The sequence below is a fragment of the Numenius arquata genome, chromosome 6 (genome assembly GCF_964106895.1).
Source record: "Numenius arquata chromosome 6, bNumArq3.hap1.1, whole genome shotgun sequence".
Classification (NCBI taxonomy): domain Eukaryota; kingdom Metazoa; phylum Chordata; class Aves; order Charadriiformes; family Scolopacidae; genus Numenius; species Numenius arquata.
This window is the reverse complement of record NC_133581.1, coordinates 1421016-1445974: the sequence shown is the minus strand read 5'-3', so window position 1 is coordinate 1445974 and position 24959 is coordinate 1421016. Positions and strand designations below refer to the sequence as shown.

Here is a 24959-nt window from a genome sequence, read left to right as displayed (position 1 = left end):
ATGGTGCCCATCGGGGTGTTGGGGCTGCTCTTGTGTGTGCGGCTCTGCGGGGGTGAGTAGCGGGTGGGGTGCAGCCGTGGGGCACAGACACCTGCCCCATTAACCCCCCCCAGCCCTGAGCACCCTCCTTTGCCGCAGGCACGGGGGAGCTGCGTCTGGTGGGGGGCGGCGGGCGCTGCGCCGGGCGGGTGGAGGTGAAGCACAACGGCGAGTGGGGCTCCGTCTGCGTCTACGACTTCTACCGGGGCGCCACCTGGGCCACCGTGGTGTGCCGGCAACTGGGCTGCGGCTCGGTGGCCAGGGCGTCCGTCTTCGCCCCGTTTGGGGAGGCCACCGGCCGGATCTGGCTCCAGCCCTTCTGCTGGGGCACCGAGAAGAAGCTGGAGGAGTGTCCGCACTTGGGCTGGGGTCAGAACATGTGCGGCCACAGGTGGGACGTTGGGGTGACCTGCAGAGGTGAGGAGGGGGCAAATGGCCGTGCCGGGACACCCGCCGTGTGCCGGGGTGTCGCCGGCCATGCTGAAGCTGTGCCAGTGCCCCCGGTGCAGACGCGGTGGAGCTGCGGCTGGCGGCCGGCGAGGGTCCCTGTGCCGGGAGGGTGGAGGTGAAGCTGCAGGGACGCTGGGGCACGGTGGCAGATGACTACTGGGACATGGAGGACGCCGAGGTGGTGTGCCAGCAGCTGGGCTGTGGCTCGGCCGACGGCGCCTACGCCGCTGCCGAGCGCTTCGGCCAAGGGGACGGCCCCGTCAGCCTGGGACTGATTGACTGCAAGGGGACCGAGACCACCCTCTGGGACTGCGAGATCCGCGGCTGGGGACCCTACGTATTTGTTCATGACTACGACACCTCAGTCGTCTGCCAAGGTAGGAGCCGGGCAATGGTGGGGACTCGCCGGTCCCGGCACGTTCCCCACACCGGTCACCCCCGTTTCCTCTGCCGGTAGGGTTTGCCCGGCTGGTCAGTGGCCCCGGTGCCTGCGCCGGGCGGCTGGAGGTGCGGCGTGGCCACGCCTGGGTGGGCGTTTGCCAGGATGACGTGGACATCAAGGTGGCCCAGGTGGTCTGCCGGGCGCTGGGCTGCGGCGAGGCGCTGGCCGTCCCCGGCAGCGGCCGCTTTGAGGCTGGAACGGGGCCGTTATGGGAGGGGGGGTTCAACTGCACCGGCACCGAGCCCCTCCTCGCCTCCTGCGCCCGCCGGCCGGCCCGTGGCCAGGTCTGCTCCGGCCACGCCACCATCATCTGCTCCCGTAAGCACTTGGGGACACCGGGGAGGGTGCTGGGGGGGTCCCGCGCCATCCCCCTACCCCAACGCCCTTTTTGCTGCAGCCTACACCGGTTTCCGTCTGGCGGGCAATGGCTCGGTCTGCGCCGGGAGGGTGGAGGTGGAGGCCGGGGGGACGTGGGGGACCCTCTGTGCCTCCAGTTGGGACCTGCCCGATGCCCACGTCCTCTGCCACCACCTCAGCTGCGGCCCCTCCGCCGCCACCGTGCCACCGGGAGGCTCCTTCGGCAGCGGGGACGGGCTGCTGCGGCCGGACGCCTTCGGCTGCGATGGGAGCGAGCGGCACCCAGGCGAGTGCCCCACGGTGGTGCTGGGGGAGCCCCCCTGCCCCCCCGGCCACGCTGCCGCCGTCAACTGCTCAGGTCGGTATGGCTGGGAAAAAGCCTTAAGGGGACTTTTGGGACACCGCAAAAGTGGGGAGTGGAGGAAGCAGGGCCATTTTGGGGTGAAGGGAAGGCTGATCCAGGGCCCTGCCGTGCCCCCACGGCTCCGCCGGGGATGTTGTAGGTGTCGCCGAGCCCCTGCGGCTGGTGGAGGGGGAGAGCCGGTGCGACGGGCGGCTGGAGGTTGCCACAAGCCCCGGTGCCTGGGCCAGCGTGCCGGCAGGGCTGTGGGACGCGCAGGGTGCCACCGTGGTGTGCCGGCAGCTGGGCTGCGGCGTGCCGGAGAAGGTGTATGCCGTGCCGGGCTCGGGCACTGCGGCGCTGCCGGGGCTGCGGTGTGACGGCACCGAGGAGAACCTGGCCCAGTGCAACATCTCGGGGCCAGCCACAACCCCGACCGAGGAGGTGGCCACCACCCCGACCGGCAGCCCCAAGGAGGTGGCCACCACCCCGACCGGCAGCCCCGGGGAGGTGGCCAGCACCCCGACCGGCAGCCCCGGGGAGGTGGCCACCACCCCGACCGGCAGCCCCAAGGAGGTGGCCACCACCCCGACCGGCAGCCCCAAGGAAGTGGCCACCACCCTGACCGGCAGCCCTGAGGAGGTGGCCATCATCTGCTCAGGTGAGTGACCCGGGAAGGGTCCGGGGGTGCCAGCACCCCGAGCGGCCACCCCATCTCGGTCCCCTCCATGCCCCGCAGGCAGCCGGCGGGTGAGACTGGCTGGTGGCTCCGGGCACTGCGCCGGGAGGGTGGAGGTCTACGTCAAGGGCACCTGGTCCACCGTCTGCCAGGAAAACTGGGACCTCCCGGATGCCACCGTCGTCTGCCGCCAGCTGGGCTGCGGAACGGCGCTGGAGGCACTCGGCTCCGATGGCTTCGGTCCCGGCACGGGGCCACCATGGCCGGATGCCGGTGGCTGTGCCGGGAGCGAGGCGTCTCTCTGGGATTGCCCGTCTCTGGCACGGCACGGCTGCCGTCGCGGTGGCGGGGCGAGTGCCATCTGCTCAGGTCAGTGCCCTGCACCCCCAGACCATGGGGACCATCCCCCCTGGTGGGTTCCTGGCCCATCCATGCCATGACACCCCGCTCACCCCCCCTGTACCCCCTTGCAGAGCATCGCTCCCTGCGGCTGGTGGGTGGCAGAGGCCGCTGCAGCGGGCACCTGGAGGTGTTCTACAACGGGACGTGGGGCCGCGTGTGTGCCAGGGGCACCAGCCCCGACACGGCCAGCGCCGTCTGTGAGCAGCTGGGCTGCGGGGCCAGGGGGAGTCTGGTGGCCGCCCCGTCCCCGTCGCCGTCTCCTGCCTGGCTGGCCTGGGTGGGCTGCGAGAAGGGGACCCGCTCGCTCTGGCGCTGCCCCTCGGCACCCTGGCACCTGCAGGCTTGCAGCCCCGATGGGGATGCCCACGTCGCTTGTGATGGGGACAGCGGGACGCCCACCCCGTCCCCAGGGAGCAGCTGCCCGGAGGGTGTCACTTGCACAGGTAGCTCTGCCCGTGCCGGCAGCCCCCCCGCGCCGGGCTGGCGAGCTCCTCCCCATCACACCCCCTGGTGATGTCCCCACAGATGTCCCCAGCAGCACCACGGTGGCGGCAACATCGAGGCCGGTGCCGGTGCCCACGGTCCTGTGCGTGGTCCTGGGGACCCTGCTGTGCCTGGCCCTGGGCGCCCTGGCCGTGCAGACGTGCCGTGCCCGCACTCGGTGCCGAGGTGGGTCCCAGCAGGAGGGTTTGGGGGTCCCGGGGCTCCCCACCATGGGGTGGCTCGACCCCGGTGCTACCCATGGTGCCACCGCCCCGGCTGAGCGCTGTGGGTCATCTCAGGCCCTGGCAGAGTCACAGACGCCGTCTCTGATGCCATCTACGAGGAGCTGGACTACACCGTGACACCCGAGTACCAGGAGGTGCCCAGTCGCCCAGGTCGGTGCAGCGCCCCCATGCCCGGTGGTTGTCCCTGAAGAAGGGGGAGGCTCGTCCCCATGGTGTGGGGGTGTCCCTGGTGCTACCGTGGCCCCGGTCTGCGGTGAGGGGCCGTGGCTGCCCTCGGTGCCGGCTCCGGCCACCCCCTGACACCCCGTCCTCCCCCCGCCAGGCTCCCCGTTGGAGGGGTCGGGGACGAAGCTGCCGTATTACACCGGGGACAGTGAGGAGGAGAACAACCCCAAGGCAGCCTCAGGTAGGGGCAGAGGGGCAGCAACCCCGTGGGGAGCCCCGGGGAGAGGGGACACGGCCAGGCACTGGGGAGCCAAGGGGACATGGACCCCCCCCAACCCCGCCTCGCCCAGCTCTGCTGCCACTCATTAGCGTACAGCAAAACATCCTTTGCCTGGTCATTAATCCCTGCTGCAGCTCTGGCTGAGAGCCTGCAGCCCCAGTGCCACCAGGACACCCCCGGTGGCGTGGCTGGAGGTGGGGGTGGCACAGTCAGACCCCCTGCCAGAGCCCCCGGTTCACCCCCATCCACCCCCGTGCCAGTCCCAGACTCCCCTGCCCAGCCCGAGCACGGCCCCCCCAACGGCTACGATGATGCTGCGGCCGTGCTGGAAGAGCCCCCCGCTGCCGGCACTGGGGACATCTCCGAGGGGGTGGCACGGAGGAGCTGGAGCTGTGTCCCACCCACAGGTAAGAGGGGCCACGGCCCCCCTGTCCCCTGCAGAGCCACCTCTGGGGGGGGCTTGGTTCTGGCGGCAGGCAGGGAGAAGGTGGCCCATGCATGGGGGCAAGACCCCCGCCAGGGTGTGGCAGGGGGGACACGAAGCAGCCCCCAAAAGGGACTGGCCTTTGGTGTCCCTTAAGGTGGGAGCTCACCCCCGCCAAGTCCCCACGGAGCCACAAGGGACCCCCCGGCAGAGCTCCCGGGGGACACCAACTATGACGACGTGGGCATCAGCACCCTGGGGACATCGCTGTGAGGACGCCCGGGCCACAGCGCGGGAGTCCCTGGGGACACGCCTGCAGGGTGGTGGGGCTCTGTCCCCACAAAGGGGTGGCCCTGCCCACAGAGGAGGTCACCTCTCCCTGCCCAGGACCACGGCACAGCGGCAAAACAGCTCCCATGTCCCCAGCGGAGGGTTTTTTTTTTTTTTTATTACTTCATTGTGAATTTATCCTTTTTTTGTTTTTCTATTAAAACCCCAGACTGGGTGGACACTCACTTCCAGGGCTGGCACCTCGCTGCCGGGTACCTCTGCCATCCCGCGGGGACGTGGGGCAGGAGCTGGACCCCCAGGGACATCCCTGGGGACGGCGGGACAGGGGGAGGACGGGGCAGAGCCAGGGGACTGGCCCCGGGGCCTTTATTTGCCATCGGCAAACGCCCAGAACTATTCCCACCACGGGGAAAGCGGGAGAGGGAAGGAGCCAGCCCAGCCCTGCCCTGACCCCCAGCAGATGCAGGCAAGATCCCCCCTAACCCCCCAAGTGTGGGGCAGGATGAGACCCGGGGAGGCTTCGCCGCGGCCTTCAGCAGCACCAAAAATGGGGCTAGAACTGGCTCCGGTTGTTTCGAGGGGCTCTCCTAAAGGAGGGGAGCCCCTTCCTGTCCCCCGCGCCCGGCAGGACCCCCCGGTGGAACGGCAGCCGGGCCATGGCCCCTGCCTGCGGCACCTCCTGCTCCAGGAGGTACCCCATCTTCAGGTGGGGCTTCAGTGTCCTCAGGATGTCCAGCTCCTGCAGCGCTGCCTCACCCAACCCCGACGTGCTCAGGCTTTAAATGGAGGGAAAAAAAGGAGAAGAGCTGTTAAAATCCATCCATGCAGTGGAATGAAGCCGGGGGGAGAGCAGCCCCGAGGGGAACTTGGGGATGTTTGTGGATGAGAAGCTCAACCTGTGTGCTGGCAGCCCAGAAAGCCCCCCGCATCCCGGGCTGCATCCCCAGCAGCGTGGCCAGCAGGGTCGAGGGGGGATTCTGTCCCTCTGCTCCGCTCTGGGGAGACCTCCCCCAGTGCTGCCTCCAGCTGTGGGGCCAACAACAGCAGAAGGACATGGACCTCTTGGAGCGGGGCCAGAGGAGGCCACGGAGATGCTGTGAGGGCTGGAGGCCCTCTGCTGTGAGGACAGGCTGAGAGAGTTGGAGTGGTTCAGCCTGGAGAAGAGAAGGCTCCGGGGAGACCTTGGAGCCCCTTCCAGTCCCTCAAGGGGCTCCAGGAAAGCTGGGGAGGGACTCTGGATGAGGGAGGGGAGCCCTAGGAGGAGGGGGAAGGGTTTGACACTGGAAGAGGGGAGATTGAAATGAGATGTGGGGAAGAAGTTCTTTGCTGTGAGGGTGGTGAGAGCCTGGCCCAGGTTGCCCAGAGAAGCTGTGGCTGCCCCATCCCTGGAGGGGTTCAAGGCCAGGTTGGAGGGGGCTTGGAGCAACCTGGTGTGGTGGGAGGTGTCCCTGCCCAGGGCAGGGGGTGGCACTGGATGGGCTTCAAGGTCCCTTCCAACCCAAACCATTCTGTGATTCTATGAAAACCCACCCTCTGCTCTCCTGGGCACCAGGACACTGGTATCACCCTCCCTGCCTGGCAGCATCCCACCCCGGGGTGCCAGCACAGGGATGCTGGGGAAGGAAAAGGGACGTGCCAGGCACCTTACCCCAGGGTCTGCAGCGGGCAGGCGGGATGCTGGAGCTGCTGGCAGAGCTGCAGGACACCATCGGCTCCCAGCTTGTTGTCGCTCATGTCCAGGCAGCTGAGATGGGGACTCTCCACCAGCCGAGCGGCCAGGGCTCGGCAGCAGGCGCCCATCAGCCGGCAGCTCCCCAGCCTGTGGAGACAAAGAGGGACACGGGGTTTGACCTGCCGCTTGATGAGCTACTCTGGGTGGGAAGGAGGGAACACCGGCCGGCCCCCCCCGGCCCCTTACTGCAGGGTCCGCAGCTGGCAGTTGCGGCGCTGGAACCCCTCGCACAGCAAATGCACGCCGGCATCGCGCAGCCCCTTGCTGAAGGACAGATCCAGCTCCTCCAGGCACGGGCTGGTGGCCAGCACGGTGGCAAGGTCCTCGCAGCAGGCGCTGGTCAAGCGGGAGTACCACAGCCTGCCGGAGACCCGTGGGAAAGACCCTCAGAGCCAGCCCAAGACACCCGCGGTGATGGTCACCACCCTGGTGCCACTGCTTTTGAGCTCTTCACCCTGGGAGAGTGGGATAGAGGGCTGATGCCACCCCAGAGGGACTTTTTGGGGTCTCCAAAAGGCTCTGTGCTCCACCCTGGGGGTTTGGCCACCTGGGAGATGCCCGTGGTTGTGCCCATGGGATGCCAGGGGGATGCCCAGAGGTTCCAGATGGATGCCTGGGGGGATGCCCGGGGTCACTCAATGCAGGACACGCAGGAGGCAGCCAGGCTGCTGCAGCCCCTCGCAGAGCAGGTGCACGCTGCCGTCACCCAGTGTGCCATCGCCCAGCTCCAGCTGGGCTAGGGTGGGGTGTTGGGCCAGTAGCCCCGCCAGCTCGGCGTAGCAGCTCTCGGACAACCCGCACCACGGCAGCCTGCGGGGAGGAAGCAGAGAACAGACCAAGTCATCACACCGCAGGGAACAGACCAGGTTGTCACAGCTGCCTTGGCTGCCCACCCCATTCCCCCTGCCACCCAGCCAATCGGCATGGAGGGTCCACACCCACCCACCACCTGACCAATCAGCATGGAAGGACCAGACCTACTCTTAGCACAGCCAATCAGCATGGAGGGACCACAGCCCCATCCACCCACTGCAGGGCCAATTAGCATGGAGGGTCCACACCCACCCACCATATGGCCAATCAGCATGGAAGGACCATACCTACCTTACCATATAGTCAATCAGCATGGAGGGCCCACACCCACCCACCATATGGCCAATCAGCTTGGAAGGACCATACCCACCCATGGCCAATCAACATGCAGGAACAACACCCACCCTACCATAGGACCAATCAGCTTGGAAGGGCTCCACCCACCCACCCATATCTTGGCCAATTAGCATGGAGGGACCATACCAATCCATGGCCAATCAGCATGGAGGGACCACACACACCCACAGCCAATCACAAGCTGCTCTTTGGGTGGAAAGAGCGAAAATGCCTTTAAAAACCATCCGTTGGGTTGGAGGAGAAATCTTTGTGATTTTGGGTCACTAGGGCAGAAAAGGGCAGGACTTACCGAGGCACCGACGTGGCCACCTCGTCCCTGGTCTCCTCCTGGTGGAAGGAGCATCCCCGGAGGGTGACGCAGCCCAGCCCGTCCCACTGCCTGATGCAGAAGGAAAGAGCCATTTGGTCGTAGAGGGGCAACTTGATGTCCTGCAGGTCTACATCGGTGAAACGACCCAACGCACTTTGCACAAAGCTTTTGTCGTTCATCTCGAACAAAAAGTGGAAAGTGTCCAACTGCGTAACCTTCAGCGGTTGGCCGGGCTGGGAGATGTCCCTGTGCCTCCCCTGAAGCCACTTCAGCGTATCTTCCCTGGCTCGGGGTGAAATTCTGCACCCGATGCTTTCATCCAGGTACTCTATTGATTTTTGGCTTAGCAGACCAAAGAGGAACCGCGCTGTTAAGTTCAAATCCTTCCTGGACTCGCTGTAGCTTTCGAATAACATATTTACGTCCTTTGTGAGAGCCCCCGAGTCACCAACCATCTCCTCATCCTCCTCCAGAACGTAAAACATTGCCGCAAAAAACTCCTGGAGGTGCAGGTGGCTGAAGCTGTAGACGTTCCCATGGCCTACGCCTTTCTTGGAGATCTTCTCGTTGAGGAAGAGGGGGAGGAGGTGTGGCTGGTCCAAGCCACGGTCCTTGATTTCCTTCTCCTCGAAGAGGACCTTGTGCTTCCAGATGCCCTCGGCGGCCAAGGAGCAGAGCTTGCCCAGGAACTGCTGGAGGTCCTGCGGGTTGTCCCTGCCTCTGCACCTCATTAACCGGGAGAGGTAAAAATTTGTGGCCGTTTCTGTGCTTTGTGGTGGCTTTGCCTGGGCTTGCAGAGCTGCAGCTTTTCAACGCACACCCCTGCCTTCCCCCCCCGTCACCTTGCCCCGCTCCCTGTCCCACCAATCCCGGCCAGGCCACGGCCATCCGCGCCGCTCGGCACTGAAGGATCCCACCAGGTCCCTCCACCGTGGGTGGCTCGGCCCCGTCCTCATCCTCAAAGGCAACCGGGACCTCGAGGGAGCTCCTGCTCCTTTCCACCCCCCGCGCCCACCGTTTTTGGGGAGTGCTCGGTCCCGGCTGAGCCAGGTGGGTGTTGTCCCTGTGTCCCCCCTGCCACTTCCCAGTGTTGGCTCCGTGTCCTGTGTTGTCGTACTCCCCCCTCCATCAGCAGCATCACCGCGGGCAGATGCGGCTGTGGTTGAGCATGGCATTATCGGTAGGGCCGCAGGTGGCCGGGGAGCCACGGGCGGTTCGATGCCGACGCCGTGTCCCTGCCGAGGCCGGGGGTGGGGGGGGGACGGGGGACGAAAAAACCACCTCCTTCCTGCCCCGGGGACACAGCTGCCAGCAGCGTGGTGGCACCGCCATGTGCTGCCAGCCTTCGCGAGGCGCCAGGGATGTGCCACCTGCAGGCAGCGCCGGCAGCCGGGGGGCTGCTTTCACCTCAGTGTCCCCCCCTGGGGTCTCCAGGCATCCCCCCCCCGGGAGGGGGACGTGTCCCCCAGCATGCTGGGGCCTTTGGGGTTTGTCACGTGCCATGGCTTTGGTAGGTTTTGGGGTGAATCCTGTCGCCGTTGGGGTTGAGCACTTGAAGGGTGAGGGTGATCCCGTAACGGGGTCACCCCCACGGTGGGGGGGGGGACAGGGGCGGGAAGGGCCCACGCACCCCGTGGTGGCTGCAGGTGCCCTGGGTGGGGGCTGGCTCCCCCCCTCCCACCCGGGGACACATCCGGGCGCCGACGCGCCGTGGCGAGGTGTGTGACGCCAGAAGCGGAGCCGAGCCTCATATTTGGGCACGGAGCAGGTTATTGGAGGACGGGGCCCCCGCCGGCGGGGAGATCACCCCCTGATAATGGCACAGACGCTGCCGCCGCCCCCATCCATTGGCTCCTGGTTTCGGGGCTGCCTATATATCACCCGCCCCACGTCTTGGTGTTGGGGAAGGGGGGTCCGGGACAGCACGATGGTGCCCACCAGGGTGTTGGGGCTGCTCTTGTGCGTGCGGCTCTGCGGGGGTGAGTGGCGGGTGGGGGGCGGCCGTGGGGCACAGACACCTTCCCCCCTCAGCCCCCCCAGCCCTGATCACCCTTCTTTGCGGCAGGCACCGGGGAGCTGCGGCTGGTGGGGGGCGGCGGGCGCTGCGCCGGGCGGGTGGAGGTGAAGCACAACGGCGAGTGGGGCTCCGTCTGCATGTATGACTACGACTGGGATGCCAACTGGGCCACTGTGGTGTGCCGGCAACTGGGCTGCGGCTCGGTGGCCAGGGCATCCGTCTTCGCCCCGTTCGGGGAGGCCACCGGCCGGATCTGGCTCCATCCCTTCTGCCGGGGCACCGAGAAGAAGCTGGAGGAGTGTTACCACTTGGGCTGGGGTCAGCACTTCTGCGGCCACAGGTGGGACGCTGGGGTGACCTGCAGAGGTGAGGAGGGGGCAAATGGCCGTGCCGGGACACCCGCCGTGTGCCAGGGTGTCCCCCGGCCATGCTGAAGCCGTGCCTGCCCCCGGTGCAGACGCGATGGAGCTGCGGCTGGCGGCCGGTGAGGGTCCCTGTGCCGGGAGGGTGGAGGTGAAGCTGCAGGGACGCTGGGGCACGGTGGCAGATGACTACTGGGACATGGAGGACGCCGAGGTGGTGTGCCAGCAGCTGGGCTGTGGCTCGGCCGCCGGCGCCTACAACGCTGCCGACCGCTTCGGCCGAGGGGACGGCCCCGTCAGCCTGGCACTGATTGACTGCAAGGGGACCGAGACCACCCTCTGGGACTGCGAGATCCGCGGCTGGGGACCCTACGTATTGCCTCACGACTACGACACCTCCGTCGTCTGTCAAGGTAGAAGCCGGGCGATGGTGGGGACACGCCGGTCCCGGCACGTTCCCCGCACCGGTCACCCCCGTTTCCTCTGCCGGTAGGGTTTGCCCGGCTGGTCGGTGGCCCCGGTGCCTGCGCCGGGCGGCTGGAGGTGCGGCGTAGCCAAGCCTGGGTGGGCGTTTGCCAGGATGACGTGGACATCAAGGTGGCCCAGGTGGTCTGCCGGGCGCTGGGCTGCGGCGAGGCGCTGGCCGTCCCCGGCAGCGGCCGCTTTGAGGCTGGAACGGGGCCGTTATGGGAGGGGGGGTTCAACTGCACCGGCACCGAGCCCCTCCTCGCCTCCTGCGCCCGCCGGCCGGCCCGTGGCCAGGTCTGCTCCGGCCACGCCACCATCATCTGCTCCCGTAAGCACTTGGGGACACCGGGGAGGGTGCTGGGTGGATCCCCGCGCCGTCCCCCCACCCCAACGCTCTTTTTGCCGCAGCCTACACCGGTTTCCGTCTGGCGGGCAACGGCTCGGTCTGCGCCGGGAGGGTGGAGGTGGAGGCCGGGGGGACGTGGGGGTCCCTCTGCGCCACCGGTTGGGACCTGCCCGACACCCACGTCCTCTGCCACCACCTCGGCTGCGGCCCCTCCGCCGCCACCGTGCCACCGGGAGGCTCCTTCGGCGGCGGGGACGGGCCACTGTGGCTGGATGCCTTCGGCTGCGATGGGAGCGAGCGGCACCCGGGCGAGTGCCCCACGGTGGTGCTGGGGGAGCCCCCCTGCCCCCCCGGCCACGCTGCCGCCGTCAACTGCTCAGGTCGGTATGGCTGGGAAAAAGCCCTAAGGGGACTTTTGGGACACCCCAAAATTTGGGAGTGGAGCAAGCAGGGCCATTTTGGGGTGAAGGGAAGGCTGATCCAGGGCCCTGCTGTGCCCCCACGGCTCCGCCGGGGATGTTGTAGGTGTCGCCGAGCCCCTGCGGCTGGTGGAGGGGGAGAGCCGGTGCGACGGGCGGCTGGAGGTTGCCACAAGCCCTGGTGCCTGGGCCAGCGTGCCGGCAGGGCTGTGGGACATGCAGGGTGCCACCGTGGTGTGCCGGCAGCTGGGCTGTGGCGTGCCGGAAAAGGTCTACGCCGTGCCGGGGTCGAGCACCGTGGCGCTGCTGGGACTGCGGTGTGACGGCACCGAGGAGAACCTGGCCCAGTGCAACATCTCGGGGCCAGCCACAACCCCAACCGAGGAGGTGGCCACCACCCTGACCGGCAGCCCCAAGGAAGTGGCCACCACCCTGACCGGCAGCCCTGAGGAGGTGGCCATCATCTGCTCAGGTGAGTGACCCGGGAAGGGTCCGGGGGTGCCAGCACCCCGAGCGGCCACCCCATCTCGGTCCCCTCCATGCCCCGCAGGCAGCCGGCGGGTGAGACTGGCTGGTGGCTCCGGGCACTGCGCCGGGAGGGTGGAGGTCTACGTCAAGGGCACCTGGTCCACCGTCTGCCAGGAAAACTGGGACCTCCTGGATGCCACCGTCGTCTGCCGCCAGCTGGGCTGCGGAACGGCGCTGGAGGCACTCGGCTCCGATGGCTTCGGTCCCGGCACGGGGCCACCATGGCCGGATGCCGGTGGCTGTGCCGGGAGCGAGGCGTCTCTCTGGGATTGCCTGTCTCTGGCACGGCACGGCTGCCGGCGCGGTGGCGGGGCGAGTGCCATCTGCTCAGGTCAGTGCCCTGCACCCCCAGACCATGGGGACCATCCCCCCTGGGGGGTTCCTGGCCCATCCATGCCATGACAGCCCCCTAATCCCCCCCGTGCCCCCTTGCAGAACATCGCTCCCTGCGGCTGGTGGGTGGCAGAGGCCGCTGCAACGGGCACCTGGAGGTGTTCTACAACGGGACGTGGGGCCGCGTGTGTGCCAGGGGCACCAGCCCCGACACGGCCAGCGCCGTCTGTGAGCAGCTGGGCTGCGGGGCCAGGGGGAGTCTGGTGGCCGCCCCGTCCCCGTCGCCGTCCCCTGCCTGGCTGGCCTGGGTGGGCTGCGAGAAGGGGACCCGCTCGCTCTGGCGCTGCCCCTCGGCACCCTGGCACCTGCAGGCTTGCAGCCCCGATGGGGATGCCCACGTCGCTTGTGATGGGGACAGTGGGACGCCCACCCCGTCCCCAGGGAGCAGCTGCCCGGAGGGTGCCACTTGCACAGGTAGCTCTGCCCGTGCCGGCAGCCCCCCCGCGCCGGGCTGGCGAGCTCCTCCCCATCACACCCCCTGGTGATGTCCCCACAGATGTCCCCAGCAGCACCACGGTGGCGGCAACATCGAGGCCGGTGCCGGTGCCCACGGTCCTGTGTGTGGTCCTGGGGACCCTGCTGTGCCTGGCCCTGGGCGCCCTGGCCGTGCAGACGTGCCGTGCCCGCGCTCGGTGCCGAGGTGGGTCCCAGCAGGAGGGTTTGGGGGTCCTGGGGCTCCCCACCATGGGGCGGCTCGACCCCGGTGCTACCCACGGTGCCACCGCCCCGGCTGAGCGCTGCGGGTCATCTCAGGCCCTGGCAGAGTCACAGACGCCGTCTCTGATGCCATCTACGAGGAGCTGGACTACACCGTGACACCCGAGTACCAGGAGGTGCCCAGTCGCCCAGGTCGGTGCAGCCCCCCCATGCCCGGTGGTTGTCCCTGAAGAAGGGGGAGGCTCGTCCCCATGGTGTGGGGGTGTCCCTGGTGCTACCGTGGCCCCGGTCTGTGCTGAGGGGCCGTGGCTGCCCTCGGTGCCGGCTCCGGCCACCCCCTGACACCCCGTCCTCCCCCCGCCAGGCTCCCCGTTGGAGGGGTCGGGGACGAAGCTGCCGTATTACACCGGGGACAGTGAGGAGGAGAACGACCCCAAGGCAGCCTCAGGTAGGGGCAGAGGGGCAGCAACCCCGTGGGGAGCCCCGGGGAGAGGGGACATGGCCAGGCACTGGGGAGCCAAGGGGACATGGATCCCCCAACCCCGCCTCGCCCAGCTCTGCTGCCACTCATTAGCGTACAGCAAAACATCCTTTGCCTGGTCATTAATCCCTGCTGCAGCTCTGGCTGAGACCCTGCAGCCCCAGTGCCACCAGGACACCCCCGGTGGCATGGCTGGAGGTGGGGGTGGCACAGTCAGACCCCCTGCCAGAGCCCCCGGTTCACCCCCATCCACCTCCGTGCCTGTCCCAGACTCCCCTGCCCAGCCTGAGCACGGCCCCCCCAACGGCTACGATGATGCTGCGGCCGTGCTGGAAGAGCCCCCCGCTGCCAGCACTGGGGACATCTCCGAGGGGGTGGCACGGAGGAGCTGGAGCTGTGTCCCACCCACAGGTAAGAGGGGCCACGGCCCCCCTGTCCCCTGCAGAGCCACCCCGGGGCGGGGGGCTTGGTTCTGGTGGCGGGCAGGGAGAAGGTGGCCCATGCATGGGGGCAAGACCCCCGCCAGGGTGTGGCAGGAGGGACACGAAGCAGCCCCCAAAAGGGACTGGCCTTTGGTGTCCCTTAAGGTGGGAGCTCACCCCCGCCAAGTCCCCAAGGAGCCACAAGGGACCCCCCGGCAGAGCCCCCGGGGGACACCAACTATGATGACGTGGGCATCAGCACCCTGGGGACATCGCTGTGAGGACGCCCGGGCCACAGCGCGGGAGTCCCTGGGGACACGCCTGCAGGGTGGTGGGGCTCTGTCCCCACAAAGGGGTGACCCTGCCCACAGAGGAGGTCACCTCTCCCTGCCCAGGACCACGGCACAGCGGCAAAACAGCTCCCGTGTCCCCAGGGGAGGGTTTTTTTTTTTTATTACTTCATTGTGAATTTATCTTTTTTTTGTTTTTCTATTAAAACCCCAGACTGGGTGGACACTCGCTTCCAGGGCTGGCACCTCGCTGCCGGGTACCTCTGCCATCCCGCGGGGACGTGGGGCAGGAGCTGGACCCCCAGGGACATCCCTGGGGACGGCGGGACAGGGGGAGGACGGGGCAGAGCCAGGGGACTGGCCCCGGGGCCTTTATTTGCCATCGGCAGACGCCCAGAACTATTCCCACCACGGGGAAAGCGGGAGAGGGAAGGAGCCAGCCCAGCCCTGCCCTGACCCCCAGCAGATGCAGGCAGGACCCCCCCTAACCCTCCAAGTGTAGGGCAGGATGAGGCCCGGGGAGGCTTCGCCCCGGCCTTCAGCAGCACCAAAAATGGGGCTAGAACTGGGTCCGGTTGTTTCGAGGGGCTCTCCTAAGGGAGGGGAGCCCCTTCCTGTCCCCTGCGCCCAGCAGGACCCCCCGGTGGAACGGCAGCCAGGCCATGGCCACCGCCTGCGGCACCTCCTGCTCCAGGAGGTACCTGTTCTTGAGGTGGGGCTTCAGTGTCCTCAGGGTGTCCAGCTCCTGCAGCGCTTCCTCACTCAACCCCGACGTGCTCAGGCTTTAAATGGAGGGGAAAAAAAGGAGAAGAGCTGTTAAAATCCATCCATGCAGTGGAATGAAGCCGGGGGGAGAGCAGCCCCGAGGGGAACTTGGGGATGTCGGTGGATGAGAAGCTCAACCTGTGCGCTGGCAGGCCAGAAAGCCCCCCGCATCCCGGGCTGCATCCTCAGCAGCGTGGCCAGCAGGGTCGAGGGGGGACTCTGTTGCTCTGCTCCACTCTGGGGAGACCCCCCCCAGTGCTGCCTCCAGCTGTGGGGCCAACAACAGCAGAAGGACCTGGATCTGTTGGAGCGGGGCCAGAGGAGGCCACGGAGATGCTGTGAGGGCTGGAGGCCCTCTGCTGTGAGGACAGGCTGAGAGAGTTGGAGTGGTTCAGCCTGGAGAAGAGAAGGCTCCGGGGAGACCTTGGAGCCCCTTCCAGTCCCTCAAGGGGCTCCAGGAAAGCTGGGGAGGGACTCTGGATGAGGGAGGGGAGCCCTAGGAGGAGGGGGAAGGGTTTGACACTGGAAGAGGGGAGATGGAGCTGAGATGTGGGGAAGAACTTCTTTGCTGTGAGGGTGGTGAGAGCCTGGCCCAGGGGATTTGGAGCAACCTGGTCTGGTGGGAGGTGTCCCTACCCAGGGCAGGGGGTGGCACTGGATGGGCTTTAAGGAAGCTTCCAACCCAAACCATTCTGTGATTCTATGAAAACCCACCCTCTGCTCTCCTGGGCACCAGGACGCTGGTATCACCCTCCCCGTCTGGCAGCATCCCACCCCGGGGTGCCAGCACAGGGATGCTGGGGAAGCCTGCGGGGACAAAGAGGGACACGGGGTTTGACCGGCCACTTGATGAGCTATTCTGGGTGGGAAGGAGGGGACACCGGCCGGCCCCCCCGGCCCCTTACCGCAGGGTCCGCAGCTGGCAGTTGCGGCGCTGGAGCCCCTCGCACAGCAAATGCACGCCGGCATCACGCAGCCCCTCACTGAAGGACAGATCCAGCTCCTCCAGGCACGGGCTGGTGGCCAGCACGGTGGCAAGGTCCTCGCAGCAGGCGCTGGTCAAACGGGAGTACCACAGCCTGCCGGAGACCCGTGGGAAAGACCCTCAGAGCCAGCCCAAGACACCCCCAGTGACGGTCACCACCCTGGTGCCACTGCTTTTGAGCTCCTCACCCTGGGAGAGTGGGATAGAGGGCTGATGCCACCCCAGAGGGACTTTTTGGGGTCTCCAAAAGGCTCTGTGCTCCACCCTGGGGGTTTGGCCACCTGGGAGGTGCCCGTGGTTGTGCCCATGGGATGCCAGGGGGATGCCCAGAGGTTCCAGATGGATGCCCGGGGTCACTCACTGCAGGACACGCAGGCGGCAGCCAGGCTGCTTCACCCTTCGCGGAGCAGGCGCACGCCGTCATCACCCAGTGTGCCATCCCCCAGCTCCAGCCGGGCCAGGGTGGGGTGTTGGGCCAGTAGCCCCGCCAGCTCGGCACAGCAGCTCTCAGACAATGCGCACCACTGCAGCCTGCAGGGAGGGACGCAGAGAACGGACCAGGTCGTCACAGCTGCTTTGGCTGCCCACCCCATTCCCCCTGCCACCCAGCCAATCGGCATGGAGGGTCCACACCCACCCCCCACCTGACCAATCAGCATGGAAGGACCAGACCTACTCTTAGCACAGCCAATCAGCATGGAGGGACCGCAGCCCCATCCACCCACTGCAGGGCCAATTAGCATGGAGGGTCCACACCCACCCACCATATGGCCAATCAGCTTGGAAGGACCATACCTACCCACCATATGGTCAATCAGCATGGAGGGACCACACCCAGCCACGGCCAATCAACATGCAGCAACCACACTCACCCCACCGTATGACCAATCAGCGTGGAAATACAATACCTACCCACCATATGGTCAATCAGCATGGAGGGACCACACACACCCACAGCCAATCAGAATAGAAGGACCACACCTGCCCACCATATGGCCAATCAGCTTGCAAGGGCTCCATCCACCTTGCCATACCATGGCCAACCAGCATGGGGGGACCACCCTCACCCACCGTATAACCAATCAGCATGGATGGACCACACCAACCCACGGCCAGTCAGCGTAGAGGGACCATCCCCACCCATGGCCAATGGTGGCCACATGCCAGCAGCAGTATCGTGGCCACCATTTGGGCTGAGCATGGTGGGCAGGTCTCTTACCGGAGCGCCCGCAGGTTGCTGCCCGGGTGCTGCAGTGCCCGGCAGAGTGGCTGGATGGGGACCTGCGGCTCCTCGTGCCACCGCTCAGCGAGGGGACGGGGACCTCCTCCTGCTCCTGAGGCACCGGAGCTGCAGGGGAACAGAGAACCCGGAGGCACGGGCAGCCATCACTTGGAGTTCCCAGCTTTGGGACCGGCACAAAACCACCCCCAGGCAGAGCTCACCACCAGCTCATGGTGGGGGTCTCCTCAGGAGAGACATCCGTGGCTCTGGAGATGTGAAGGACCATGAGCAAATGTCAGCAGTGGGGATCTCCCCTTGGATGTGAGAGGGCGATGTGAAGCTGAACATGGGTGTGGAGGAGACCTTTTGGGCTGGGGAGGTTGAGCTGAGATGCTCCATCTCCATCAATCCCACCACAGGCAGTGGATGGAGGAGCCTGCGTGATCCTTATTCTCCCCAAGAAAAAGTTTAATCCTCTGTTGAGGAATTAAATCCCCAGGGAAGGGACAAGCTGCTCTTTGGGTGGAAAGAGCGAAAATGCCTTTAAAAACCATCCGTTGGGTTGGAGGAGAAATCTTTGTGATTTTGGGTCACTAGGGCAGAAAAGGGCAGGACTTACCGAGGCACCGACGTGGCCACCTCGTCCCTGGTCTCCTGCTGGTGGAAGGAGCATCCCCGGAGGGTGACGCAGCCCAGCCCGTCCCACTGCCTGATGCAGAAGGAAAGAGCCATTTGGTCGTAGAGGGACAACTTGATGTCCTGCAGGTCTACATCGGTGAAACGACCCAACGCACTTTGCACAAAGCTTTTGTCGTTCATCTCGAAGAAAAAGTGGAAAGTGTCCAACTGCGTAACCTTCAGCGGTTGGCCGGGCTGGGAGATGTCCCTGTGCCTCCCCTGAAGCCACTTCAGCGTATCTTCCCTTGCTTGGGGTGAAATTCTGCACCCGATGCTTTCATCCAGGTACTCTATTGATTTTTCGCTTAGCAGACCAAAGAGGAACCGCGCCATTAAGTTCAAATCCTTCCTGGACTCGCTGTAGCTTTCGAATAACATATTTACGTCCTTTGTGAGAGTCCCCGAGTCACCAACCATCTCCTCATCCTTCTCCAGAACGTAAAACATTGCCGCAAAAAACTCCTGGAGGTGCAGGTGGGTGAAGCTGTAGACGTTCCCATGGCCTACGCCTTTCTTGGAGATCTTCTCGTTGAGGAAGAGGGGGAGGAGGTGTGGCTGGTCCAAGCCACGGTCCTTGATTTCCTTCTCCTCGAAGAGGACCTTGTGCTTCCAGATGCCCTCGGCGGCCAAGGAGCAGAGCTTGCCCAGGAACTGCTGGAGGTCCTGCGGGTTGTCCCTGCCTCTGCACCTCATTAACCGGGAGAGGTAAAAATTTGTGGCCGTTTCTGTGCTTTGTGGTGGCTTTGCCCGGGCTTGCAGAGCTGCAGCTTTGTGGTGGCTTTGCCTGGGCTTGCAGCGCTGCAGCTTTTCAATGCCAACCCCCCCCGCCTCCCTCCCCCCATCACCTTGCCCCGCTCCCTGTCGCACCAATCCCGACCAGGCCACGTCCATGACATGGACCTGATGGAGCGGGTCCAGAGGAGGGCCACCAAAATGATCAGGGGGCTGGAGCACCTCTCCTATGAGGACAGACTGAGGGAGCTGGGGTTGTTTAGCTTGGAGAAAAGGAGGCTCCGGGGAGACCTCATAGCGGCCTTCCAGTACCTGAGGGGGGCCTGAGTAAGGCTGGGGAGGGTCTGTTTACAAAGGCCTGCAGTGACAGGACGAGGGGCAGTGGTTTTAAGTTGGAGAAGGGGAGATTTAGATTGGATATTAGGAAAAAATTCTTTACCATGAGGGTGGTGGAACACTGGAACATGTTGCCCAGGGAGGTGGTTGAGGCCCCTTCCCTTGAGATATTCAAGGTGAAGCTCGACGAGGCCCTGGGCAACCTGGTCTAGTTGGGGGTGTCCCTGCTGACTGCGGGGAGATCAGACTAGATGACCTTTGGAGGTCCCTTCCGGCCTGGACCAATCTATGAATCTATGAATCTATGAATCCGCGCCACTTGGCACCGAAGGATCCCACCAAGTCCCTCCACCGTGGGTGGCTTGGCCCCGTCCTCGTCCTCAAAGGCAACCGGGACCTCGAGGGAGATCCTGCTCCTTTTGCACCCCCCGCGCCCACCATTTTTGGGGGGTGCTCAGTCCTGGCTGAGCCAGGTGGGTGTCGTCCCCGTCCCCCCGCTGCCACTTCCCAGTGTTGGCTCCGTGTCCTGTGTTGTCGTACTCCCCCCCCATCAGCGGCGTCACCGCGGGCAGATGCGGCTGTGGTTGAGCACGGCGTTATCGGTAGGGCCGCAGGTGGCCGGGGAGCTGCGGGCGGTTCGATGCCGACGCCGTGTCCCCGCCGAGGCTGGGAGTGGGGGGGGGACGGGGGACGGGGACGAAAAAACCACCTCCTTCCTGCCCCGGGGACACAGCTGCCGGCAGCAGCGTGGTGGCACCGCCATGTGCTGCCAGCCTTTGCGAGGCGCCGGGGACGTGCCACCTGCAGGCAGCGCCGGCAGCCGGGGGGCTGCTTTCACCTCAGTGTCCCCCCCTGGGGTCTCCAGGCATCCCCCCCCGGGAGGGGGACGTGTCCCCCAGCATGCTGGGGCCTTTGGGGTTTGTCACGTGCCATGGCTTTGGTAGGTTTGGGGTGAATCCTGTCGCCATTGGGATTGAGCACTTGAAAGGTGAGGGTGATCCCGTAACAGGGTCACCCCCACGGTGGGGGGGGACAGGGGCGGGAAGGGCCCACGCACCCCGTGGTGGCTGCAGGTGCCCTGGGTGGGGGCTGGCTCCCCCCCTCCCACCCCGGGACACATCCGGGCGCCGACGCGCCGTGGCGAGGTGTGTGACGCCAGAAGCGGAGCCGAGCCTCATATTTGGGCACGGAGCAGGTTATTGGAGGACGGGGCCCCCACCGGCGGGGAGATCACCCCCTGATAATGGCACAGACGCTGCCGCCGCCCCCCTCCATTGGCTCCCGGTTTCGGGGCTGCCTATATATCACCCGCCCCACGTCTTGGTGTTGGGGAAGGGGGGTCCGGGACGGCAGGATGGTGCCCATCGGGGTGTTGGGGCTGCTCTTGTGTGTGCGGCTCTGCAGGGGTGAGTGGCGGGTGGGGGGCAGCCATGGGGCACAGACACCTTCCCCCCTCAGCCCCCCCAGCCCTGATCACCCTCCTTTGCCGCAGGCACGGGGGAGCTGCGTCTGGTGGGGGGCGGCGGGCGCTGCGCCGGGCGGGTGGAGGTGAAGCACAACGGCGAGTGGGGCTCCATCTGCGTCTACGACTACGACTGGGACGCCAACTGGGCCACCGTGGTGTGCCGGCAACTGGGCTGCGGCTCAGTGGCCAGGGCGTCCGTCTTCGCCCCGTTCGGGGAGGCCACCGGCCGGATCTGGCTCCAGCCCTTCTGCTGGGGCACCGAGAAGGAGCTGGAGGACTGTCGCCACTTTGGCTGGGGACAGCACTTCTGCGGCCACAAGTGGGACGTTGGGGTGACCTGCAGAGGTGAGGAGGGGGCAAATGGCCGTGCCGGGACACCTGCCGTGTGCCGGGGTGTCCCCCGGCCATGCTGAAGCCGTGTCGGTGCCCCTGGTGCAGACGCGGTGGAGCTGCGGCTGGCGGCTGGCGGGGGTCCCTGTGCCGGGAGGGTGGAGGTGAAGCTGCAGGGACGCTGGGGCACGGTGGGGGATGACTCCTGGGACATGGAGGACGCCGAGGTGGTGTGCCAGCAGCTGGGCTGTGGCTCGGCCGCCGGCGCCTACAACGCTGCTGACCGCTTCGGCCGAGGGGACGGCCCTGTCAGCCTGGGAGTGATTGACTGCAAGGGGACCGAGACCACCCTCTGGGACTGCGAGATCCGCGGCTGGGGACCCTACATATTTGTTCACGACTACGACACCTCTGTCGTCTGCCAAGGTGGGAGCCGGGCGATGGTGGGGACACGCCGGTCCCGGCATGTTCCCCGCACCGGTCACCCCCGTTTCCTCTGCCGGTAGGGTTTGCCCGGCTGGTCGGTGGCCCCGGTGCCTGCACCGGGCGGCTGGAGGTGCGGCGTGGCCAAGCCTGGGTGGGCGTTTGCCAGGACGACGTGGACATGAAGGTGGCCCAGGTGGTCTGCCGGGCGCTGGGCTGCGGCGAGGCGCTGGCCGTCCCCGGCAGCGGCCGCTTTGAGGCTGGAACGGGGCCGTTATGGGAGGGGGGGTTCAACTGCACCGGCACCGAGCCCCTCCTCGCCTCCTGCGCCCGCCGGCCGGCCCGTGGCCAGGTCTGCTCCGGCCACGCCACCATCATCTGCTCCCGTAAGCACTTGGGGACACCGGGGAGGGTGCTGGGGGGGTCCCCGTGCGATCCCCCCAGCCCAACGCCCTTTTTGCTGCAGCCTACACCGGTTTCCGTCTGGCGGGCAATGGCTCGGGCTGCACCGGGAGGGTGGAGGTGGAGGCCGGGGGGACGTGGGGGTCCCTCTGCGCCACCGGTTGGGACCTGCCAGACGCCCACGTCCTCTGCCACCACCTCGGCTGCGGCCCCTCTGCCGCCACCGTGCCACCGGGAGGCTCCTTCGGCGGCGGGGACGGGCCGCTGCGGCCGGACGCCTTCGGCTGCGATGGGAGCGAGAGGCACCCGGGCGAGTGCCCCACAGTGGTGCTGGGGGAGCCCCCCTGCACCCCCGGCCACGCTGCCGCCGTCAACTGCTCAGGTCGGTATGGGTGGGAAAAAGCCTTAAGGGGACTTTTGGGACACCCCAAAAGTGGGGAGTGGAGGAAGCAGGGCCATTTTGGGGTGAAGGGATGGCTGATCCAGGGCCCTGCCGTGCCCCCACGGCTCCGCCGGGGATGTTGTAGGTGTCGCCGAGCCCCTGCGGCTGGTGGAGGGGGAGAGCAGGTGCGACGGGCGGCTGGAGGTTGCCACAAGCCCCGGTGCCTGGGCCAGTGTGCCGGCAAGGCTGTGGGACGCGCAGGGTGCCACCGTGGTGTGCCGGCAGCTGGGCTGCGGCGTGCCGGAGAAGGTCTACACTGTGCCAGGCTCGGGCACTGCGGCGCTGCTGGGACTGCGGTGTGACGGCTCTGAGGAGAACCTGGCCCAGTGCAACATCTCGGGGCCAGCCACAACCCCGACCGAGGAGGTGGCCAGCACCCCGACCGGCAGCCCCGGGGAGGTGGCCAGCACCCCGACCGGCAGCCCCGGGGAGGTGGCCATCATCTGCTCAGGTGAGTGACCCAGGAAGGGTCCAGGGGTGCCAGCACCCCGAGCGGCCACCCCATCTCCGTCCCCTCCATGCCCCACAGGCAGCCGGCGGGTGAGACTGGCCGGTGGCTCCGGGCACTGCGCCGGGAGGGTGGAGGTCTACGTCGAGGGCACCTGGTCCACCGTCTGCCAGGAAAACTGGGACCTCCCGGATGCCACCGTCGTCTGCCGCCAGCTGGGCTGCGGAACGGCGCTGGAGGCACTCGGCTCCGATGGCTTCGGTCCTGGCACGGGGCCACCATGGCCGGATGCCGGTGGCTGTGCTGGGAGCGAGGCATCTCTCTGGGATTGCCCGTCTCTGGCACGGCACGGCACGGCTGCCGGCGCGGTGGCGGGGCGAGTGCCATCTGCTCAGGTCAGTGCCCTGCACCCCCAGACCATGGGGACCATCCCCCCTGGGGGGTTCCTGGCCCATCCGTGCCATGACACCCCGCTCACCCCCCCTGTACCCCCTTGCAGAGCATCGCTCCCTGCGGCTGGTGGGTGGCAGAGGCCGCTGCAGCGGGCACCTGGAGGTGTTCTACAATGGGACGTGGGGCCGCGTGTGTGCCAGGGGCACCAGCCCCGACACGGCCAGCGCCGTCTGTGAGCAGCTGGGCTGCGGGGCCAGGGGGAGTCTGGTGGCTGCCCCGTCCCCGTCGCCGTCCCCCGCCTGGCTGGCCTGGGTGGGCTGCGAGAAGGGGACCCGCTCGCTCTGGCGCTGCCCCTCGGCACCCTGGCACCTGCAGGCTTGCAGCCCCGATGGGGACGCCCACGTCGCTTGTGATGGGGACAGCGGGACGCCCACCCCGTCCCCAGGGAGCAGCTGCCCGGAGGGTGCCACTTGCACAGGTAGCTCTGCCCGTGCCGGCAGCCCCCCCGCGCCGGGCTGGCTGGGGTCCCCGCCATCACAGCCCTGGTGATGTCCCCGCAGATGTCCCCAGCAGCACCACGGTGGCGGCAAAATCAGGGCCGGGGCTGGTGCCAGTGCCGGTGCCCACGGTCCTGTGTGTGGTCCTGGGGACCCTGCTGTGCCTGGCCCTGGGTGCCCTGGCCGTGCAGACGTGCCGTGCCCGCGCTCGGTGCCGAGGTGGGTCCCAGCAGGAGGGTTTGGGGGTCCCGGGGCTCCCCACCATGGGGCGGCTCGACCCCGGTGCTACCCACGGTGCCACCGCCCCGGCTGAGCGCTGCGGGTCATCTCAGGCCCTGGCAGAGTCACAGACGCCGTCTCTGATGCCATCTACGAGGAGCTGGACTACACCGTGACACCCGAGTACCAGGAGGTGCCCAGTCGCCCAGGTCGGTGCAGCCCCCCCATGCCCGGTGGTTGTCCCTGAAGAAGGGGGAGGCTTGTCCCCATGGTGTGGGGGTGTCCCTGGTGCTACCGTGGCCCCGGTCTGCGGTGAGGGGCCGTGGCTGCCCTCGGTGCCGGCTCCGGCCACCCCCTGACACCCCGTCCTCCCCCCGCCAGGCTCCCCATTGGAGGGGTCGGGGACAAAGCTGCCGTATTACACCGGGGACAGCGAGGAGGAGAACGACCCCAAGGCAGCCTCAGGTAGGGGCAGAGGGGCAGCAACCCTGTGGGGAGCCCTGGGGAGAGGGGACACGGCCAGGCACTGGGGAGCCAAGGGGACATGGATCCCCCAACCCCGCCTCGCCCAGCTCTGCTGCCACTCATTAGCGTACAGCAAAACATCCTTTCCCTGGTCATTAATCCCTGCTGCAGCTCTGGCTGAGACCCTGCAGCCCCAGAGCCACCAGGACACCCCCGGTGGCATGGCTGGAGGGGGGAGTGGCACAGTCAGACCCCCTGCCAGAGCCCCCGGTTCACCCCCATCCACCCCCGTGCCTGTCCCAGACTCCCCTGCCCAGCCCGAGCACGGCCCCCCCAACGGCTACGATGATGCTGCGGCCGTGCTGGAAGAGCCCCCCGCTGCCGGCACTGGGGACATCTCCGAGGGGGTGGCACGGAGGAGCTGGAGCTGTGTCCCACCCACAGGTAAGAGGGGCCACGGCCCCCCTGTCCCCTGCAGAGCCACCCCGGGGCGGGGGGCTTGGTTCTGGCGGCGGGCAGGGAGAGGGTGGCCCATGCATGGGGGCAAGACCCCCACCAGGGTGTGGCAGGAGGGACACGAAGCAGCCCCCAAAAGGGACTGGCCTTTGGTGTCCCTTAAGGTGGGAGCTCACCCCCGCCAAGTCCCCACGGAGCCACAAGGGACCCCCCGGCAGAGCCCCCGGGGGACACCAACTATGACGACGTGGGCATCAGCACCCTGGGGACATCGCTGTGAGGACGCCCGGGCCACAGCGCGGGAGTCCCTGGGGACACGCCTGCAGGGTGGTGGGGCTCTGTCCCCACAAAGGGGTGGCCCTGCCCACAGAGGAGGTCACCTCTCCCTGCCCAGGACCACGGCACAGCGGCAAAACAGCTCCCATGTCCCCAGCGGAGGGTTTTTTTTTTTATTACTTCATTGTGAATTTATCCTTTTTTTGTTTTTCTATTAAAACCCCAGACTGGGT

At 66.9% G+C, this 24959-nt stretch overlaps 3 protein-coding genes across 3 annotated transcripts; 2 read left to right on the top strand and 1 right to left on the bottom strand.

Annotated features, from left to right (window-relative positions):
- LOC141465307 (scavenger receptor cysteine-rich type 1 protein M130-like) lies at positions 1-4579 on the top strand. The gene is given in 13 exon segments (XM_074148660.1): positions 1-52; positions 139-456; positions 549-866; positions 947-1249; positions 1329-1646; positions 1792-2034; positions 2290-2676; positions 2781-3128; positions 3235-3378; positions 3492-3587; positions 3760-3843; positions 4143-4289; positions 4464-4579. Coding segments are annotated over 13 exon segments (2874 nt in total).
- A 571-nt stretch (positions 4580-5150) lies between these two features.
- On the bottom strand, positions 5151-8697 carry LOC141465306 (NACHT, LRR and PYD domains-containing protein 3-like). Its single transcript, XM_074148659.1, has 6 exons — positions 8674-8697; positions 7789-8594; positions 6972-7205; positions 6516-6692; positions 6246-6416; positions 5151-5373 (listed from the first exon to the last, which is right to left on the bottom strand). Exons 1-6 carry the CDS (start codon positions 8695-8697, stop codon positions 5151-5153), a joined length of 1635 nt encoding a protein of 544 aa, XP_074004760.1.
- Positions 8698-9736: 1039 nt separating this feature from the next.
- LOC141465305 (antigen WC1.1-like) lies at positions 9737-24730 on the top strand. The gene is given in 27 exon segments (XM_074148657.1): positions 9737-9788; positions 9875-10192; positions 10284-10601; positions 10682-10984; positions 11065-11382; positions 11528-11893; positions 11972-12280; positions 12385-12732; positions 12839-12982; positions 13096-13191; positions 13364-13447; positions 13751-13891; positions 14068-14179; positions 20246-20316; positions 20403-20720; positions 20814-21131; positions 21212-21514; positions 21595-21912; positions 22058-22423; positions 22502-22761; positions 22764-22815; positions 22920-23309; positions 23428-23529; positions 23643-23738; positions 23911-23994; positions 24298-24438; positions 24615-24730. Coding segments are annotated over 27 exon segments (5844 nt in total).
- Positions 24731-24959: the final 229 nt, after the last annotated feature.

Bases quoted from the DNA above. Each gene is read 5' to 3' on its own strand.
- LOC141465306 (XM_074148659.1), bottom strand. From the start codon at position 8,697: ATGGCCGTGGCCTGGCCGGGATTG. The intron at 8,595-8,673 runs GTGGGACAGGGA...CTGCAAGCCCAG, and splicing joins CCGTGGCCTGGCCGGGATTG to GCAAAGCCACCACAAAGCAC. The intron at 5,374-6,245 runs GTAAGGTGCCTG...CTCCATTTAAAG, and splicing joins TGCCCGCTGCAGACCCTGGG to CCTGAGCACGTCGGGGTTGG.